General features: G+C 44.7%; 1 protein-coding gene across 1 annotated transcript in view; it reads right to left on the bottom strand.

Annotated features, from left to right (window-relative positions):
- Nucleotides 1–15,074, bottom strand: part of Bin3 (bridging integrator 3) — a 38,040-nt gene extending 22,966 nt beyond the window's left edge. Inside the window, exon 1 of the mRNA XM_031362856.1 lies at nt 14,876–15,074. Coding sequence (XP_031218716.1) covers nt 14,876–14,883 — 8 coding nt within the window. The 5' untranslated portion in view covers nt 14,884–15,074. The remainder of the gene's footprint in view (nt 1–14,875) is intronic.
- Between the last annotated feature and the right edge of the window lie 5,984 nt (nt 15,075–21,058).

Here is a 21,058-nt window from a genome sequence, read left to right as displayed (position 1 = left end):
AAAAAAAGAGTGAGAAAGAAGTAAAAAGATCCTCTGCCAGCCATTATCTCTACCCAAGGTTACTGTTTCAGCAGTATTAATTATGTATATTTTAAAGAGAATATACATAAAGAAAGACAGAAAAACAGCTGAGGCAAATCGTGTTGGTATTGTCAGTCCTGGGTGAGAGAATGTGGCTACTGTTCTCTTCTTTGCACTTGCTGTAATCTTCAAGTAAGCCAAAAAAAAACAAAAAACAAAAAAACAAAAAAAAAAAAACAAAAAACAAAACAAAACACAAACACCAAGAAACCAACCAAACAACAACAACAAAATGCAACCCTTCAGTTTTTTTCTTAACTGCAAAAACAGCACCTGATTAGTGTTAGAAACTTAGAAGACATGGAAAAATACAAATGATGAAGAACACAACACCTGAACACTCACACACTGCAGAGGCAAAAATGAGCAGTGAGACGCTAAATTACTGCACGGACATGCATCTGTACATGTGTATATATGCACACATGTATTGACAATAACCTTTTAAATAAAAAATGTATATAACATGAATGTTTTGATATGAAAACATAATTTTGCTAGTTTAGCAGACAAAGTAATGGGCTTCCTTATAGCATTGTCACCCATTTGAAAGGAAATACCTCACCTCCCTCCTCTGAGCCGATCCCTGTCTCCCATTAGGCTTGCTTCAGCTTTCTTGATATGTGGATCCCAGCACTCCACTCAATTTCCCACTTCCCCTAGGTTCTCTTCCTTTCATGATCCCTTTGCTAATTTTGTGATGCACACACACCCTTTTAAATTTAGCTTCTGCAAGAGGAAAAACACACATGGGATTTGTCTTTTGGAGTCTGGCTTACTTCGTTTAACATAATGACTTCCAGTTGCAACCATTTTTCCCCCTACAAATGTCATGATTTCATTTTTCTTTATGGCTGCAAAAAACTTCCCTTGTGCCTATGCTCCACATTTTCATTACCCATCTATTTGTTGACAGAATCATAGGTTGAATGCATGCCCTGGTTTTTGTGATTATTACAGCTATTAACACGGATGTGCAGGCACTGCTCTGGTGCACTGACCCCAGAGGCGAGTGGCTGACTCATATGGTAGCTCTATTTTCAGTTGTCTGAGGAACCTTTATACTGATTTCCACAATGGTTTACACTCCTACCAGCAGTGGATACAGGCTCTCCCTTCCCCACATTCTCACCAGCATTTATTACTATTCGTTTTCATGTAACATGCCAATATAGTTTTCATCATTGATTTTAAAAAATTTTATACACTTACTTGTTGTGTATGTGCATACATGTGAGAATGCTATGGTACATGTGTGGAGGTCAAAGGACAACTTGCCCAAGTGAGCTCTTTCTACTATGTGGGTCTCAGGGATGGAACTTGGGTTGTCAGGCACGGAGGCAGGAGCCTTTGCTCACTGATGAGCCTTTGCTCATCAGTGTCTGTTGTGCTGTCTGCTTGTTTTAGAGACAGGGTTTCTCTATGGAGCTCTGGTTGTCCTGGAACTGGCTTTGCAGACCAGGCTGGCCTCGAACTCACAAAGATCCACCTGCCTCTGCCTCTCAAGTGCTGGGAATAGAGGCGTGTGCCACCACACTTGACTACATAGTGTTTTGAGTCAGGGTTTCTCTATTTTCCCAGGTATGATCCTCTTGCCTCATCCTCTGAGTCTGGGATTACAGGGATGTCACATGCCTGGACAAAATTTCTTTTTGAATTTCAAAGGTATTACTTTTCCATCTTCTGACATCCCAGTGAGTATGAAGTCTCCATGAAATCTGAAGCCATCCTGATTTCTGCCCTTTTTATGGGGTCAAATTTTTCATTTTCTTTTTGCAACTCCAAAGGATGGTGAGTTTGCCATGGTGTTTCATAACAGTGTACATCCTGGGTCCGTTTTCATCTGCTGTGCTGGCTTCTCCCTGGGCAGCTGGCAATCTCTAAGACTTGATTGGTGTTGACTTTCCTCTCTGGTCTGGTACCTGCTGCAATCTTGCTGATCCCTCTCGGTCTCTGATTTCTCTGCTTTTCAACATTTTCTTAATTTGATTTTCTAGTTATTTGTGCATTTCTGCTATCAGGTTTTACTTAATTTCATGACTTTAATCCCAAGGACATGATTTTAATTCAGTGTGGTTTGGGAAAAAAATCCAATCGTTAGTAATAACAACAACTTGTAAAACCTCTGGCTCCTAACATCACCTCAGTGCTGAGGCTGAAGCCCAGGTTTTCTTCTGTATTTTCCCCCACTAGCGTACTTTTAATCTTAGAGCTTGACTTTTTGACTGTCCTTTGTGGTGTTGTTTTGATTCCTAGTTGGCTAATCTGTCCGTGGACTGTAACAACAGCCTGAAGTTTCTTCTCCCTTCCCAGTCTCTCTCTTTCTAACCTTTATGGATTGGCCTGACACATCTTTGTCTTTCTTGGACGCCTCGCATACATGACTTGAGGACAAAAGAAAATTCGGAGGCACATAGGATGTTTGTTGATCATGACTAACATTTTTGTGGGGATCCTCTTGACATGTAGTTTTTTTCCTCCTGGGAAGGGTAGAGCACACTAGTCTCCTGCACTGGGAATCAAGGCCACCCTACTGAGCATTCTGGGAAGCTGCTGGGTGGAGCAGGGTGTGTGTGCCCATGTGTGCTGGCAGGGAGGGGCACGCCTTGGCACTTGGCTTGGACACACATTTCATCCTCCTGACTTCACTGTGGTCCTCTTTCCCTTGACTGTGTTTAATCTCTCAGAGATGGTTAGGGATTTGTAGGTCACTGTGTATACAATTTTGCATCCCTATTTTAAAGAAAAAAAATATAAAAATAGGTGTGAAAGTGTTTCATTTGTTTTATTAAAAATGTCAAAAATGCTTTTACAAATGGCAGATTAAACAGATAACCTTGAAGTTTTATTACTCATCTGCTTGACACACTTGTGTGTTTTTTATGTCTACTCTGGCTGTTCGCTCTTTGTCTTTTGACGTGGCAAAATCAGTATCATCTTCTCAGGGGAAAAAGAGAATTCAGTTTTTTTTCTCTAACAGAGTTGACTGAATTTGTTTTCTACTACTTATAATTTAGAAATAAATAGTGTTTCCCTGCTAACTGGTAATGCATAAATATAAAATTTAAGATTACTGTAAATTTTAGAAAATCCCACATTTCTTTTGTAAATAAACTGTAAGACTTCAGGGCATAGTGCAAGATTTCTTGTCCAATGGTTCATCTCATGCTCTTGGTGCTAGTGATGGTCACCATTCTGTCACTGATGTCCTTGTAGGAGACACATCATGAGTTCTGTTATCTTTATTGTGTCTTTCACGATAAATCCGCCAGAAATTCCTATGTCTTATCCACGTGTTCATGTGACTCACTCCTGTTTACCAAATGGATTCTCAAACATTTATCGTTAATTTTTAAAATTGATTTTGTTTCCTTACTGATGATTAGTTTTGGGTACAAACTGAAAATACTGTTATATTATTTGATTTCCATTGATGTAATTGCTCACCTTACCTTTATCATTTCTGTCTTATTCATTGTTAAATCCAATTTCCTCTCATTTTTTGTAGTGCTGGGGATTGAACCCAGGCTCATCATAAGCATTCTACTAGTGAGATACGTACAGCCCTCAGTTTCTCCTTTAATTTAAAAATTGAAAGGCAACTTCAGAGGTACTTTTTGTATACTTCAAACTCAGAGCTAGTAATTTTTCATTTGTTTTATTAAAAATGTCCAGAAATACCTTTACAAATGGCAGATTAAACAGTATAATCTCAACTCAATCTCCCAGTCCCATATAAAGTCCTGAATAAAGGCACAGGCTATGTACAGAGCTGAGTGACATGAGGGGTTAAAACAAGACAAAGTGAGAAGACAGAGGCTTAAAGCAAACAATAAAGATGAATTATGGTAGAAATGCTTTCAGTTTAGAAAAACAGGACCACATGACCGAGGCTAGGGTTCTTTCTAAAGGAGCTGGACAGTGTTTGTGCAAGCCAGGGTTCCTGAGGTGAGGCTTTCAGTAGTTCCACAGAGTAAATCCACCTGTATGTGCCCTAGTGTAGAGCTCTACACTTTCTCAAAGAAGCATCTTTCCTCCAATCCTGGCCTTGGGGCCAGCTCCACCCAACTCAAAGAGTCTTCGAGCTGCCAGCCCCTGAGCTGCTGTGTCTGGAGTGGAGAGGCTTGGCTGACGGTTCTTGGGGTTGCCCAATGCCAGCTTAGGGTCTAGCTTTTTCCCTCCTTACAGGTAGGTGTGAGGCAAGTTCACTGGGGCTTGGATTTGCGTCTTTCTCATGATCTTTTCCCTTTCACGTGTTTATGGGTTACATGTGTACCACCGGAGAAACACACACTGGGCTTTCTTTATTCCTGCAGAGTTGTGAGTGGCCAGTTTGCAGTCTAGGTATCAGGTCCTCAATTTCATTCCATTAGTCTACACGCCAGTTCACCCCATCTCCATTCCTGCGCCTTTGGAGAGAGCTTTAAGACTGGGAAGTTTCCTAGGTTTCCTAGGATTGATTTGATGATCCTGTGTCCCTTTCTTTCCATAGGGATGTTAATGGGGCTATTTATTTATTTATTTATTTTTAATTTTTTTTGGTTTTTCAAGACAGGATTTCAAGACAGGCTGTCCTGGAACTCACTTTGTAGACCAGGCTGGCCTGGAACTCAGAAATCCTCCTGTCTCTGCCTCCCAAGTGCTGGGATTAAAGGTGTGTACCACCACTGCCTGGCTGTTTTTTTTTATTCTTAAATCTTGTATCCACTTAGAATTTATTTAAAGAGTATAGCTAGAGAGTTGCTTTAACAGGAATTAAAAATAAGATTAAATTAATCTTTTTTATAAAGCTAGGTGTGCTTTATAAAAAAGGCACACACTTATAATTTACGATCCCAGAGCTGGAGCCAGGCAGATCCCCAGGGCTTGCTAGTCTCCCAGCTCAGCCTACTTGGAGTTCCAGGCTGGTGAGATCCGACCTTAAAAGACAAGGCACACAGCTCCTAGGAACAACAGCTGCGGTTGTTCTGGCACTGTCGTCAACATTCACATGAACATGTACTATACAATCTTTTATTTTGTTTTGTTCTGGTGTATGTTTATGTGATTTTTTTTTTTTTTAAGATAGGTTCTTACTCTGTGGCCTACATTAGCCTGGAACTTGTTCTATAGTACAAGCTGACATTAAATTCACAGCAATCCTCCTGCCTCAGCCTCCTAAGTGCTGAGATTACAGGCATGCACCACCAGGCACAACTTAAAAAATGTCTTTGAGAATAATCATTTATTGGTGTTAAATATTCCTATTGTTTCACAGATAAGTAAAAAACTAACATCCAGTAAAATTAATTCCTTTTCATTGCATGACTTTCCAGGTAATATTTAGAGCTATTTTTGCTTTATTATCCAAGATGAATCAACTGCTGTGTCCTCCCTCCACACTAAAGTCCTATAACTCTGTATTAATAATCATACTGTAAGTGTGCGAAAAGCCTACATCCATAGGCACATAAGTTTACACCTAGGGTGGTAATATTTCCATCTGCTCATTCAAGTCTTTTTCTTGTGTCCCTTAGTCATAAGACTTGATTCTTCGTCTCTTTCCTATTACACTCTCTCCCACACCATCCCTCCCTTTCTTTCTTAAATAGGGCCTCTACATTTATTTTGTTGGCTATTAAGAGCCCAAAGTAATATTTAAATGTAAAATTTTTAGCTCCATATGTCTTAGGAATGTTTTATAGTGGTAATTAATTTTTATTTTAATCCCATGAAGTGGGATTCTTTTTCATTTTATCTTGCTGGATACATTTACCTTGCAACCACCCACGACACTATGATACCTACATACTTAACCTGTATAGCTTAACATATTCAGCTGCAGAAGGGGGACTAATTAGGATTTCCAAATAGATATAGGAGAATAATGATAAAATGTTCCTTGTTTCTAGGAAGACTTGAACCTATGCTTCTTATCTAGTTACTGTGTTAACTGGAAACAGTCTTTTTTTTTTTTTTTGTAAGAATAAGATGGCTGTGACTTTGCTCTTTCACTAGGAAATATGAAGGGAATCACTGACTTCAGCCAGAAAGCCTGGAAACAGGAAGGAAGTAGCTCTCTGTTCCTAGATTACTAAAAGACCCAAAGACTGCATTTTTGGCAAGTCAATGTCTTGGCAGCATGCATCTGGGTAAGCCATTTACTCTCCTATGATGTACCACTGTGATAAAGTAAGCAAATATGTTTCCTAATACTGAACTATCCTACTACTGAAGCATTCTGCTCGGTAAAGGGTACAGGTTAATTAACTTCTATGTTTCTACAACTTGCTTTCCGATCATGATACATAGCTTATCAGGACAAAGGCTGAATGCTTTTCTTCTTTGCAACCCTGGCAGGTGCTGTTTTAGGTACAGTGCAACGTTCTCAGCCTTCTGGTAAATGTTTACTGCATCCTGACTAAGGGCCACCTTTTGTGCCAAGTGCTATGCTAGGGTCTGGAAACATTAGGACGAATAAGGAAAACCCGTGCCATCTCATGGACCTTTTATGTCATCCCGCAGTGATGAATGATTAAGTGAATGAGCAAAAAGAATGTACTGTTCCACACTCAGGTCCTGCAGAATACTATACTATACTATGATTTAGGATTCCTGAAAAATATACAAGCAAGCCCTCCCCCTACCTCCCACACCCACTCTTAGACAAAGGTACATAACGAGCAAAAAGGTAACAGCCTTTGGGTTCCTAATCTGATTCGATCAAAGTATACACTCAAGGAATGCCAACAGCCAGCTGCAGATCAGATGTGGCCTTTGTCTGGAGAAGTTACCAGAGCTTAAGTCAAGAAAATATATCATTTTTATTTTATGTGTATGAATGTTATGCCTGTATGTATTCTTATATAAAATGTGCCGGTAGAAACCAGAAGACAGTGTCAGATATCTGGAAGTCATGTTATAGATGGTGGTAAGGCATCATTCCAGTGCTAGGAATTGAACTCAGTTCTTCAGCAAGAGCAGCAATCGCTCTTAATCACTGAGCCATCTCTGCAGTCCCCAAGGCAATTTATGCTGCAGAGCTTTTGAGGATACTATGAAGGGAGGCGAGTCTTTTGGGTTAATTTTTATATAACCCTGTTGTGCCCAGGAAATAACTAGAAACCAGGGGCAGATGGGATGCTCCTTGGCACTGATATGGGACATACTCTCAGTGGGCAGAGGAAGGTGGCAAGGAGCGGGACAAGAGGAAAGCAGCCGTAGCCTAGCTACATTTCGCCAGGCTCTTTGCTTCTCCTTCCTGGTGGCAGTCAGGCTAGGAGAAGCTGCTACCCTGGGAGATGGCGGCATGTTGAGTTGTTCCTCCTGACCCAGCTTTTATCTTGTTCCCCCCTGGGGACTAGAGGGACAAGCAGTAGCCCAGAGAGAAAGTAGGGTTTGCTACCCAGAAAGCCTCTTATGTTCTGGAAGCAATCAAGAGGTTTATAGTTCCTTCTCTCAAATGGCAGGCACTTCTCAGTTCTGCTGGTTACTCTATAAACATAAGCACCAGAGGCCAGGGGAAGGGATATTTTGGTCTCAGTAACAAAATGGAGAAAACAGCCCTCAACCTCCAACAAGGTTCACCTCAGAAAGAAAGAAAACAAAAAACAAGTTTCGTGTGTACAGAAGGGAAAGGATCTATTTTTTTCACAATAAAGAAAAGTCAACAGGATGTTCTCCGAAGCTACAAATATACTTCTTTCAAACAGTAAATATCTCTATTAGCAGCACGATGCCAGTTGGCTAATTCTGTCTGTTTCAGTAAAACCTTCCAAAAAAGTTCCTGCTCTTGTGTAACATCTATTTACAAAACTGCTATTTGCATTCTCGATTTGCTAGGTTTCTCAATCTTTTGTTTCCTCACCCGCCCCTACTGTAGGGACAGAGATAAGAGGCTGACCCAGATGGTGGTTGGGTGGGGATCCCCTGAGTCACCCCAGCACATCACTCAATTCCTGCCTTCTTGGGAGCATCCCTTGCACTCACATACACAATGGCTGGGAGTTCAAATCTCTGTGCACTCCTGCCTTTCCAAACTTTGTTGCTGGTAAATAGGAATCTAGGCCTGTGGGTAGAGAGAACCCCAGAATGATTCAGGCTCCCCCTTTCTCTGGATATCTCCAGCTGGGCAAGAGACTCACAGAGCTGGGGTGGGGGTGAGAAGAAAGAAGGGCTGAGCAAGAGTGGGCGGTGGTTGATAGTGGCTGAAATCCTGGCTCCCTAGGGAGTGGTCTGGGCCTGAGTCACTGTCTCGGCAGGAGAGGAAGGTGGGCGTGAGGCAGCAGCTTCTCCAGTGGACTAGGACTGGCCCAGCCCCCATCCTTCAGTCACTGTTTTTGGAGTCCTGCCTGCTCTGGTCTAAGGCCCACAAGGCCTGCCACTTTAACCATCAGACAAGTAGAGGACCAAGGCCTGGGTCCCGGCCAGGCAGGCTTTATAGAGTCATGTGGTGCTGCTGAACAGGTGCTCAATGGATCTCTTTTCTAGCTGCTATGCTGAAGGCCAGAGAAAGGTCAGCCTGAGAAAGGGAAGGACAGACTCCTTAGAGGGTAACAACCAGGGCTGAAATCATTCACCTCAGTTATCTATGACCACTGCCTCCCACCCTGGCTATGCTTGACATGAATTAACTACATCCCAAACCAGAGAACTTGGAACATGACCCCTGACCTGCCATTCATTTGAAGAGGGTGTGTGCATAATTAAAAATAAAAAGCATGACTCTGTGACCTGGCTGACTTGTACGTGGGACCAGGACAATCCACCGGCTCATCTGTGATCCCTCCTTCCCACTGTTCTCCAAGCTGCCCTCTGAAGGGAAGGCAGAATGAACCACATGGTGTTAGGTCATATAAACAAGGAGGCCACCAAATTAAAGTGAGCATTTATTAAGCATCTACTATAGCCAGATTCTGTGTGAGACGCTTCTGATATATCCACGAACTCACAGGACTTGCTCTACTCCTGTATTTCACAGAGATGGCACCAGGAAAGGTCTGGTGTCAGAATGCTGGGGTTCAGATCCTGGCTGTGCCCACCACCAGCTGTGACATTCAATGTCCTCAGTTTCCTGCCCTATAAAATAGGGCAGACATGTGCTTAGCCTATAGGGCTGCTGAGGGTGTTCAGTAAGTCTAATGCTTGAAACAGCTTCTGCCCTGCGCTAAGCCGTCTGGAGAGTTTTGCAGTGATGGTGGCAGCAGCAGTACTGTGGTGAAGACCAAACTGAGGCCTAGAGGGAGGGGCTGCAAAGTGACAGAGGTAACACAGGGGGAGTGGACAGAAGACGTCTGTGCTGTTCTTTAAGCAAGTGGCTGTCCTGCAGCAGACTGTACCACATCCAGGGCTAAGCTACTCCCCAGCTTACAACCCAGAGGGGATTTCTCCCTAAACAGTGCGAGGACTTGTGCTAGCAGCTTGGAGGTTGGTGTGTGCTTAAAAGCCAAGAAATGAGTGGACAGAAAATTCAAGGTGCTTGGTGATGACTGTCTGAGAAACTTCTAGTGCTTGACGGACAGGTCACCATCTATTCTCATTCTAATCGGTCACCAGACCTGAAGACAGGAGAAGGTGGGTGCCCAACCTCATGGATGCTGCTGGAGCTCCAAGCCTGAGTCCTGTCCTTTTTGTTATCCTAGGGCTCCTCCCTCTCCCTCTTCCCCTCCCCCCACCCCCCACAGGGTTTCTCTGTGTAGCCCTGGCTGTCCTGGAACTTGCTCTGTGGACCAGGCTGGCCTCTAAAACACAGACACACCCCCTGCCTCTGCCTCCTGAGTAAAGGCGTGTGACATCACCACTAGGCTGATTTCTTATTCTCCTTCTCATAGTTTCACTACACACGTGTCCATAAGCAAACCCTAGTATTGTTTTTCTGGTCTAGACTTGGTGTAAGCAGCCCAGTTTCACTGAGATACCAGTTTTTACACTTAGCTGTATACGTCCGAAACCCATCCATGTCCACATACAGACTTATACTTCACTTTATTTATTTATTTTCTGAGACAGAATCTCAATCTGCAATCCAGGCTGTCATCAAACTCATGATGCTCCTGCCTCAGTATTCCAAGTGTTGGGATTACATGTACGTGCCATTATGCCTGGCTACATGGCTTATTTAACATGTCATTTCACTGTGTATATGTATCATAGTTGCTGCACATCCACAGTGACAAAGCTGGCTTCTGGCATGTGGGTCATCTGGGGTCTGGGATGCTGTGGTTCCACTGTCTCAGGTCCACAGAGTCCAATCTGCCCCTCCAGTTCCCAACACTCCAGTGGGTTCCCATACCTCCCCTTCCCCCCACCCCCCGCAACACTTCTTGCCCCTATGCTGGCTGTGAGATGGCACTGGTCTGTTTGCCTGAAATCTGCTGTCTCTGTCTCTCTTTGGTATTGGGGATTGAACCTCCAGCCTTTGACACGCTAAGCAAGTATCAACTGCTCACTGATTTATATCCCCAGAACCCACCCTTTAAAAAATTTTATTTTTATCAACATAGGGAAATCAGCCAAATAAACACTATATTCACACTGCTGAAGTGACAAGTGCTAGTTTGTAGTTTGAATATTTGTGACCATACTCCTGCACAGTCAGTTTTTAACCTGCAATCCATGCAAAATACCTATCAAATTTCTTTTTGGGGTACTGGGTTCTAACTCAGGGCATATAGATCAATTTAAATTGTGACACAATATATACATATATTGTATACATATATATTATATACATTTATACATATATTATTTATACATGCATATATTACATTATTTATATATGTATATAGTATAATATACATATATTCTGGGACCCTGTCTCAAAAAAACAAGGTAGGGGAAACAACCTGAGAAACAACAAGATTAACCTCTGGTGCATGTGCACACACACACACACAAATTGTAATAAAACTATTGAGAAGATATCATCTAAGACAGCTTTCATGACTTTATTCTTTCTCCTTTCTGAGCGTTGCAGGCCACAGCCACAATAATTTAAATCACTGCTTTTGCTATACTACCTCTTTGCTTAAAAGCCCTTAATTTTCCAAAGGCCAGGCTCAATTTCAACTCCCCAGCAGGGCACTGACAACAGTACAAAAAGTGGCTCCAGAGCAGAGTGCCAAGCCCTGACTGTGGAGCCTCTGCCCGGCCAGTATGTACTGTGCTGGCTCCCTACCGACTGGCTGCACAAACCACCGCCATGCACCCTCTCCAACCACTCTCCCACAGGCTTCTTTTCACCTGCATCTCGTTCTCAGTTCTCCATGGAAACAGTAGGCACTTGCTAGGTCAAAGTTCAATTAAAATCTGCTTGGAATCGTTCCTGATATCATCCTGACATATAATTTCCAGGACTTTCCAGGCACTTGCTAAAGGCAAGTGTTGACTCTTACAGCCATCCAAATGTCCCTCGGCATTCAGTACCTTTGTAATGTTTAACAGCATTTAATCAACAAATATTGGTTGAGTATCATCTGTGTGTGTCATACTGTACAGCTCCAAAAAACCACCAGAACTGAAAAAGGTCTTAAGAGAGAGGAAAGGACACCTGATTTCCCAGACACCCTGCCTGTGGAATATCAGCTGTTTTCCTTCCAAACACACTGCACACTTTGTCTGAGGAATATCAATATCTAAGAAAGATTCGAGTGAGAAGAAGCTTAAATGTCAGAGAGGGGCACACAGTCTTCATGTGTACCAGCAGACTCTTGTGGCAGAGTATCTTCTGAGATTATCTATTCCACGTTACAGAGGGAGAAAACAAGACCTGGAAAGGCTGACCAGCCACTCTGTGGGCAACAGAACCTGGATTTGAACGGAATACTTGGCTTCCTAGTCCAGTGTTATCTCTATAACTTTTAATTCCTTTCCTTCTCAAATGACACCTCCAGCACCCCACCCCCATCCTGTTATTTAAATCTCAGATTATCGAGGTACATGGATCCAGGGAAAGCTATAATTCTTGAAGACAGCTAGATTAAAGTCACTGTTCTTTGTTTTTGATACAGGGTTTCACTGTGTATGTCTGATTGGCCTGAAACTTACTTTGTAGACCAGCTTGGCCTTGAACTCATGGAGATTCTCCAGTGCTAGGATTAAAGCTGTGTGCTACCATGCCTGGCAATTACTCCTAGTTGTAGTTCATTTTCACTACATAGCACACGTGAACACACACTTATGCAGAAACAGGTGGAGCAAGGGTGAGGACAACGTGGAGTGCATTTGATTTGGGGCCAAGAGGTGGATTAGTGCTCTGAGAGGCAAACATCCAATGCTTCTTTCCAAATAGGACAGACCACTGAGTTGCCTCGATGGATGGCTAATGGGTGGGTGGGTGGTTCTGCAGGTACTCACTAAATAAACAGGGGTCATGCAGGCTGCCTGCACACTGAAAGAAACAAACAAAGGCCTCTTACTCTTCATGCAAAGTCCACAGTGTGCAAAGGGCATCAATATTGGACATTTCTCACTGTGACATTTTGAAAGTACAGCCTAGTCCAGAACAATGGATACCCTTTGGGCACCATGGGCCACGGCAGCCTTAGGCCTTATTTAACGACGCTTGGCATAGTCCATGTACTTGGTGAACTTGACCTTGGGCATCAGCCTCCCATGATGGCTCTACGTCACTCTGGTCTCTTCCCCTAGTGAAAATTCCAGTCTCAGATGAATGGATGGATTCATTCTGGGAGCAGGAAAACCACGCTGGGAGTGAATCAGAAGGACCCAACCCTCGTTCCCTTGCCAGCCATTGAGCTAGGAACTGAGTGTGATTGTGTGCCCAGGCTCTGGTGTTGGTCCCCTCTCTGAGAGAGAGGGTCAGGGTCCACGCAAGAGATGACGTAGAAGCCCTCGAAGCAGGAAGAGAAAAGAATCTCTTCCTTCAGGGACAAAGCCATGCTTTTGGTTGTGACCCTCCATCCAAAGAGGTCCTAAGATGTGCTTGTACTGGCAAATTAGTTCATGACAACCTCAGCCCTGTTAGTTGCTGCCAATCCCAAGTCTCTCCAACCTGATGGGCTTCGTTGGAAAATGGTTTGAAAAAAAAAATGCTAGTTTCTCAAAATAAAGAGGAGGAAGAGGGAGAGGAAGAAGAGGAAGGGGAGGAGGAGGAGGAAGGGGAGGAGGAGGAGGAAGAGGAGGAGGAAGAGGAGGAGGAGAAGGAGGAGAAGGAAGAGGAGGAGGGAATCTTTCTGAAAGACAGATGAAAACAACTTGCCTCAGATCATCCAGAGAACCGATACCTCTAGTGGTCTCTGTTCCACTTATTCTTTTTTTTTTCTCTTTGTTTTTCTAATTATAAATGTCAGTCTAAATGGAAAGCACATGTACTTTCTAATTTTTATTAAAAAAAATTAGGCAAGTGAGATTCAAAGATTCAAGGTGCATAAACCAAGATGACTTCTAGCATCATGAAGCTGGATACTTAAAAGAAAGAATTCTGCTACAGGAAATTTCCCTTTAGGAAAGGGAATTGAGGAAGTGCCCCTTGACCTGTCACTAGCTAAGCTATAACAAGATGGGGAAGTTAGCTTTTAGGAGTTCCAGCTTTCTGTTGGCCTCTTGGAGCAAGAGGTTGAGGGGACATGAGTATCTCCCGCAGGAGCTTACTAGAGCCTCGCAGGGGGCTTCCCTGCCCTGCTTCTCCAGCTGTCTGACATTTGTCCACCAATCAATCTCAGTCTGAGAAGCAGGTGGAGGAAGGGGCAGAAGTGGTTTACACTGTACATTAGAAAGCTATCCTTGACATTGACTGACATTAGCCGCTTGGGGCTGAAGCTTGGTCTCCACTGGTGGTCAAGTGTGAAAGCCTTCTCAGAGGGTGTCTAGCTAATTTCATTCATTCATAGCTGATTATCATGCACTTATTTTGCATAACAGGCTGGGCTCTGAGCAAGTACAGCCCCCTACATTAATGCACCTCAGGAGCTAGAGAGGGCTGATTAATCTTGGCAGCCAATTTATTCACACAATTGCATTGTAAACCACTGGAGTTTGTGAGAGTGGGGACTGTGGACACACAGGCTCTTGGGACTAATGGTAAAGTCCTTGGCATGAGCAGCCTTTAGAGAAGCCCAAGAAGATAGAAAAATCTATGATTTTCTCCTCTGCACATAAGAAAATCCAGAGCAACAAATAAGGACTAGCTTTTAGGGAAAGAGGACCTTCCACAATAAGCTAATCACAATCATTAGGAAGTATCTACGTGAGCTTCCCACCACGTGCAGCGGTGACACTCCAGCTCTATGGCTCCTTGGTTTGACGATCCCCCAAAAGTTTAAGCTATGTCTATCTTAGAGAGAGGGCAGTTGGGGTCACAGCCCTGGAAAGATTCAAACAGTCCAATCAGACATTAAATGAGTGTGTGTGGTGTAATTATGATCCCTTCCATGTGAGAATCAACTTTTAAACTTTTAAAAAGAATTCCGTCTTTTGAGGCACCGTTAGGTGATGTTATTCCAGCTGTCTGAAAGCAGCTGGTAGTCTGCCTCAGTGAAAAACACAGCTCCGGAGCGGATAAGCGCGGCGTAGAGATGCCGACGGGAGAGGAGGAGGACACTCAGTGGATAGCTCCTCAGTGGATAGCTGAGAGAAGAGGGAAGAGGGACTCCTCACGCCAAGGAGCTGAAAGGAAATGCGATGGGAGAAAGGGCAAGCAACAGGATCAGACGCGGGGTCCCAGGCTAAGGGATCCTCGGGAGTCTGGCCGAGAGATGGAGCCTCCGGGAGGGCACCGAGGAGGTTCCCGGAACCGCTTAGGAGCAGGGCTGTCGGGCCGCCCTGGCTCCAGCCGACGCCACCCGGCCTCACTCACCAGCTCATGGTCCTAAACCCACGCCGACTGCCGGGGTCCTCTGTGGAAAAGTAGGTTGTCGAGGATCACTTCCGGATTCGGCCAGTCTCCAGGAAGTGATGTAGGACACGCCCCCTTTTGCCCGGAAGAGGCGGGAGGGAGGCGGCCCCACGCGTTAACACTTTGTTCTCTGGTTGTTTGAGGCGGAGTTTCCTCTGCGGGACCAGGTTGCGCCTGGGGCGGGCCATGGGGATCTCCTCGTAGAGCCCTTCGCGGGCTAGTCACTGCAGTTTCTCTGTCTGATATGGGGTTTCAAACTCAGAGACACAAGCCGCGACTGTCGTGAGGAAGGAGCTAGAGGAGACAGTAGACGGGAAGCTTGCGTTTTGCTCAACACATTTCGTATTGAAAATGTTGCATGTCTCACATGCATCACGTCTTACATCAAGGGTTCCCTCCCCCCTCTTAAAGAAAGTTCGGGGTTCGAATGGAAGCAGAGTAAGTGCTTTTCAGGCTGGGATATTCAGTGAATGAAGACTCAGAGCCCGGTGTGATGACAGGTACCTGTAATCTCAGTATTCGGGAGGTTGAGGCAGGGAAGGGTCATGAGTTCGAGGCTAATGTAGACAACAAGACCCACCTGGGCTTCACAATCAATCCAGTCTCAAGAGAAAACAATACACCAAAGCCTAACAAAACAGAAAAAAAAAAAAAAAAGTAGAAGTCCTCAGCAATGTTAGGAAAGATCCCAAGTTCTATTTATTCATTTAACAAAAATGTTCTAGGTACTGTGGTAACCTGGAAGAGGGTAGAGATACAGCCTTGAAAAAGAGTATTGATCTTGCCCCTGTGCCCTTCAAGAGCTACTTACTGTCTTGCAGGGAGAGGTAACAACAATATTAATAATAATGCATGAGGCAGAACAAGTTGCTGGACAGGCTGTTGGGGCTGTATATGTTAGAACATATATAAGTTCTAAAACCCTGTATATGGGGTTTTAGAATGAGAAGATCTAAGCAAACAGCTTGTCTTTGGCCTCAGAATTTGGAGTCCCAGTGTACCACAAACTACCTAGAGTTCTGCCCTGAGTTTCTCTGCCCAAGTTCCCGTTTTAGAAGAGAGAAGCTCAAGCAGTAAGAACCCACTCCAATCCTATCCCCTGATCCTCTCTCTAAGAATTCACTTTCTTCAAATGGATTTTTGAGGGTTGTAGGCACAGCCTGGGAGCAGCTAAGTCCCTATGACCTAGAGCAGATGTATACACAATGTGTCCCAAATTCCTAGGGCACAGGGCCTCAGAGTAGGAGGAACAAGGGATGGCTTTTGGTTTTAAAAGGCTTTCCAATAGGAGGTGGCCCCCTCGAGACATCTCACAAACCATTACCAGGCTGTTTCTTTAGGAAATAAGTAAGCAGGAGCACAGGAGCGATCTTGAAGAGAACAGAAGACCCAGAATCCTTGAAGAACAGCTCAGGCAGAGAGCATGGGTCGGGGAAGTCTTGCAGCTTTGTATGGGGTGAGAAGAATGGAAACAGGTAGTGTGCTATCGTGAGTCTCTTGGTGTTCCAGTACCTGTGGATCGATCTGCCCCATTTCCCCCTGCTGCATATTCAGCCTCCTTCAGACATTGCTCGTGGTGATAAATATTTTCAAAAGTTTTAGCCTAGGCCACTATGTACATTGAGAGAAGTCTGTTTGGGGGCTATTGGTCAGAGTAGCTGACACATTTTGCAGGACAAGAATGAATGAGATCTGGACCAAGAGAAGAACCCAGGGCTCTAGTCCCATCTTTGACACGTGACCAGTTTCACAAAAGTCACATCCATTCTCTGGGCCTTGACTCCTCATCTATCAAAAGTGGGGATAGATTAACACCCCTGCTGGAGTCCCCCTCAGTCAATTTCCAAATGTACCGCTATATTGGTTCTCAACCTTCCTGACACTTCGACCCTTTAATACAGTTCCTCATGTTGTGGTGATCCCCAACCATAAAATGATTTTTGTTGCCATTTCAAAACTGTAACTTGTTCCTATTATAAATTAGAATGTAAGTATCTGATGTGCAGGACCTGTAAAGGGGTCATGACCCATCATAGCTTGAGAACCACTGATCTAGAGGATCTTGGGAAATGGGACAGGAGACAGGACCTGAACAGAGAGACAAGCCCAAATGAGCAGGTCTGAGCAAGCGTTATGTCTGAGGGTGAAGCTAATATATGAATCTTTAGGGAGAAAAGGATTCAGTCTGAGGCCTAACTGGGGCCCTTTGCTTATCACCCACCCCAGACGTTTAACAAAACCAGCAAGATCTTCTAGATTACTGCAGAGAATGCTGGCTCCCCAGGGTTTGTCTGGGAAGTGTCTGGAGGTCTCTGAGCTTAACATAGCCTTTCTTCCTTTCAGCAAGTGGGACCTTAGGCCTAGGGTGGGCAGTCAGGCTTCTTCCTGTTCTGTATACCTTGAAACTTCTCTCTGTGAACTTCCCTGTGAGGTAGCTGTGCACAGGAATGCATGCACACGTCTAGCATACATGGCCTGCAGGACTAGAAGCTATGCCTTGCCTTTCTATAACTGAAGGTCAGTACGATGCAGGTTAATCCTGCCTCTTTGGGGATGAAAGGAGCAGGGTCGGTTTATGAGTAGAAGCTGCGAGTGGAAGGGCTTCAGGTAGAGGTGGTGCTCCTGACTGTGAGCCTAGTAAATATTGCTTCTTCCGCAGATATCAGATGTCAGAGGTCTACTTAGTGAACAAAGCTACAGAAGACCTGAGCTATTGTCCTGACCTCTCCCAGACAGTCTTTAACTCAGAACCTTATATACAAATGCTCCCGATGGGGCCTCATCTCAGAGTACGTTACATCTTGCTTTGCCTCAGCCTTTCCCATATGAAGTTTAGGACTGGCTAACTCTTTCACGAAGCTTCATGGTGGCTCCTGAAATAGACCAAGATCCAGGCCTTCAATGCTCTCCGTGGATTCCTCATCTCGCTTCACAATGCTTTTCACTTGCTTAGAAGGGTACCACTAAATCAGGGTTCCCTGAGAATTCAAGAGCCAAGGGCGTGGAATGGCAAGCCAAGGTGGCAGAAGATGAAAGTGGCAGAGTGAAAAATTGGTGGAGGATGGGTAGCCCACATTGACTATTTAAAAGTCAGGCTGAAGGGTCTGAATGTCTGAAGCCAGGCTGACAAACAGCAATCTGGACTAGGAATACCCCCACTAGGCCTTGGCTCTGCCTCCAAGGGCTCGAGAGCTACTTATTTCTTCCAATGGACTTCATCTTCCTTGACCACAATGTGAAGTGCCCAGTCTAAATCGGGTTTGGCAAATGAGAGTCACTCCATATGCCAATTTTGACTGTTTATTATTAGCTGTCTAGAATATTATATTGAGGATTCTGAGGACTCACTCTGTGAGTCTGGTAAAGGCATTCTGTGATGGATTAGTAATGTCTGCCATGGATAAGCAAAGGGATAAGCAAAGGGGTTAAGACGGTATGTGTGCTGTCTTATTTTGCTATTTTGACAAATAGTTAATAATCAATCGACTATACAAGCCATGCCATATAGTATTCTAGGTGACCAATATTTAATCCTTACAACAATGCTATGAGGTGGGTGATGCTATGACTGATGTCATCTTAAAGGTATGAAGCACAGCCATGGAGTGATGAAGGAGAATCCCAACCTGGGCATCCTAGCTCTGTTTCTGCTTTTTTAACCACTTGAGTATATCACCTCTCCTTAATGAGTTCCAAAGTTCTGATCACCTCTGACTGTCTTTAGCTCTGTCAAGGTACAGTGGGCTCTCAGGCTAGCAGCTGGAGCCAGGAGCATCAGGTACTGAAGGGCCAGCCCACGACCAAAAGCCCTAACAAAGAGCACTTTAATATGCTTCCTGCCCTTTGGAAAGCTGGCACCAGCAGATGGCAGCACCTGGTAGGGTGAGAGCAAAGGGCATCTCCTGACTCAGCCTGGAAGACCTTCAGGGAGCCCATAACCCAGATGTCAAGGGGAGCCAGGGTAAACAAGGGTGCAGAGGAAGTTTAGTCAGGGCACCAAGGAGTAGGACCACAGACCTTAGATCTGCAAGGAGCCCCCGGAGCCAATGCTTTGATTCCACCCCGCAGTGGGAGCCTCGCAGCTTGCATTTCATGGTGCTTGCTGTGGGCTCCCCCCCACCCCCCTTCCTCCACTCTGGAAGAATGACTAAGTTTAAGGACTAAAAAAAAAAGTGTTTTGATTACACTGCCTTTTCACCAACTGGGAGCATTAGTCACCCAGGATTGCTGCAGATAACGGGGAAGGCGAGCAGCGTCCCCCTCCTCCCCCTCCTTCTCTCCAATTAGCTCACAGGCCCAGGGAAGAGATGAGTGAGTGAGTGAGAGAGGAGAGAGAGAGGAGAGAGAGGGGAAGAGAGAAGAGGGGGGAGGGAGGGAGGAAGAATATCAGGAGTAAAACAATCCCATCTGGATGATCCCCAGACACTGGGGTATGAGGTGCCAGATGAGGGCAGAGGAGACCCCTGGGATGGGGCTCAACCCACAGCAGTTCTCACTGTAGACAACTCAGGAAAGTATTAAGCCATGGCCAGCTGGCCCTGGGTGGCCTATTTCCCCAGGTAGGTCCAGAGTACAGTGGGAATGGGAGGTGGAGGTAAACCATTAAAGACAGGACTTCAGAGGTGGGGGTCCTGGTGGGAATGCTGTTAAGGTGACAAACAGTAAGGCTGACTGCCCCTGGATGGGGCCCTGAGGCCTTTATCTGGAGCTGGAGTTTGCTGTCAGAAGAGGCAGCAGTCACATACTATTCTGTGGACCAGCACCCTCCCTCCTCTGCTCCCAAGGAGCAGTATTTGCTGTGTTTGAATGTTTTTTCCTGAAATTTTTCTGCCCCTACCTTGTTGCTGTCAAACTATAGGGCCAGGACATTTTCCTGCTCTGGCCTATTGGTTCAGGGGAGCAGCTCTGGGCCTTGTGCTAAGGGCTGACTTTTGGGATACTGGACTCTTGGCCTATTGGTCCAGGGGAGCAGCTCTGGACCTTGTGTTAAGGGCTGACTTCGGGGATTCTAGACTCTTGGCCTATTGGTCCAGGGGAGCAGCTCTGGGCCTTGTGCTAAGGGCTGACTTTGGGGATACCGGACTCTTGGCCTACTGGTTCAGGGGAGCAGCTCTGGGCCTTGTGCTAAGGGCTGACTTTGGGGATTCTGGACTCTTGGCCTATTGGTCCAGGGGAGCAGCTCTGGGCCTTGTGCTAAGGGCTGACTTTGGGGATCCTGACCTTTTGGCCTAGATTTGTAACCCATTCCTCCCATTCTGAAAAGAAGCGGTTTTGAGTGGCCTTTCACATAGTAGGACTGTGGATAATTGTGTGAAGAGTTTTAAATACTTGGATAAACATCATTTTAAATGCTAAAAATACTGAGAAAGGCAGAGACAGGACATTCGTTCAACTTCTCCCAGGAGCAGGGTTTTGGTTACACATTTATTGCAAATATGGATTCGGTTTTGGACATTTAACATCCATAAGTGTTAGGTACACTCTGGCCTTCAGAACTTACAAGGTACTGCTTTGGAATGAATAGGGAAGAGATAGAAGCAAGTTTTCTTAGAACAGTGATTCTCAACCTTCCTAATGCTGCGACCCTTTAATACAGTTCCTCATGTTGTGGTGACCCTCTCCAGTTCCCCCTCCCCCAGCCATAAAATTATCTTTGTTGCTACTTTATAACTGTAATTTTGCTACTATTATGTTTATTACTGTTATGTAATGTAAATATCGGATATGCAAGATACCTGATATTGCAACCCCTGTGAAAGGGTTGTTTGACCTGCAGAGGCATGGTGACCCACAGCTTGAGAACCACTCTGTTACCAGCAGTGTCTAGGAATCTCTTCTGGTTTTGCTTTTCTGAGTGTCTTTAGGCTGGTATATGGAAGCTTTCCACCCTTGCTGTTGCCTGTGTCTCCCAATAGCCATGATTACCATTGTGGAGTCTTGGTAGCACCAGGCAAGGAAGTCATTCCATATGTATTAGATAATATACCCTGAGAGCAGTTCAGCAGTACACTTCTTCATTCTCCTTTTTATATAGATGGAGAATCTGAGATTAAGCTAGGTATCTAAGACTATAGACTTGACCATGAGGACATGCATTTACTAAATTACCCTGAATTACAAAAAAAAAAAAAAAAAAAAAAAAAA

This window comes from Mastomys coucha, unplaced genomic scaffold (assembly GCF_008632895.1).
Source record: "Mastomys coucha isolate ucsf_1 unplaced genomic scaffold, UCSF_Mcou_1 pScaffold9, whole genome shotgun sequence".
Classification (NCBI taxonomy): Eukaryota; Metazoa; Chordata; class Mammalia; order Rodentia; family Muridae; genus Mastomys; species Mastomys coucha.
Note: the sequence above shows the minus strand (reverse complement) of the source record. Positions and strands in the feature narration are given on the sequence as shown.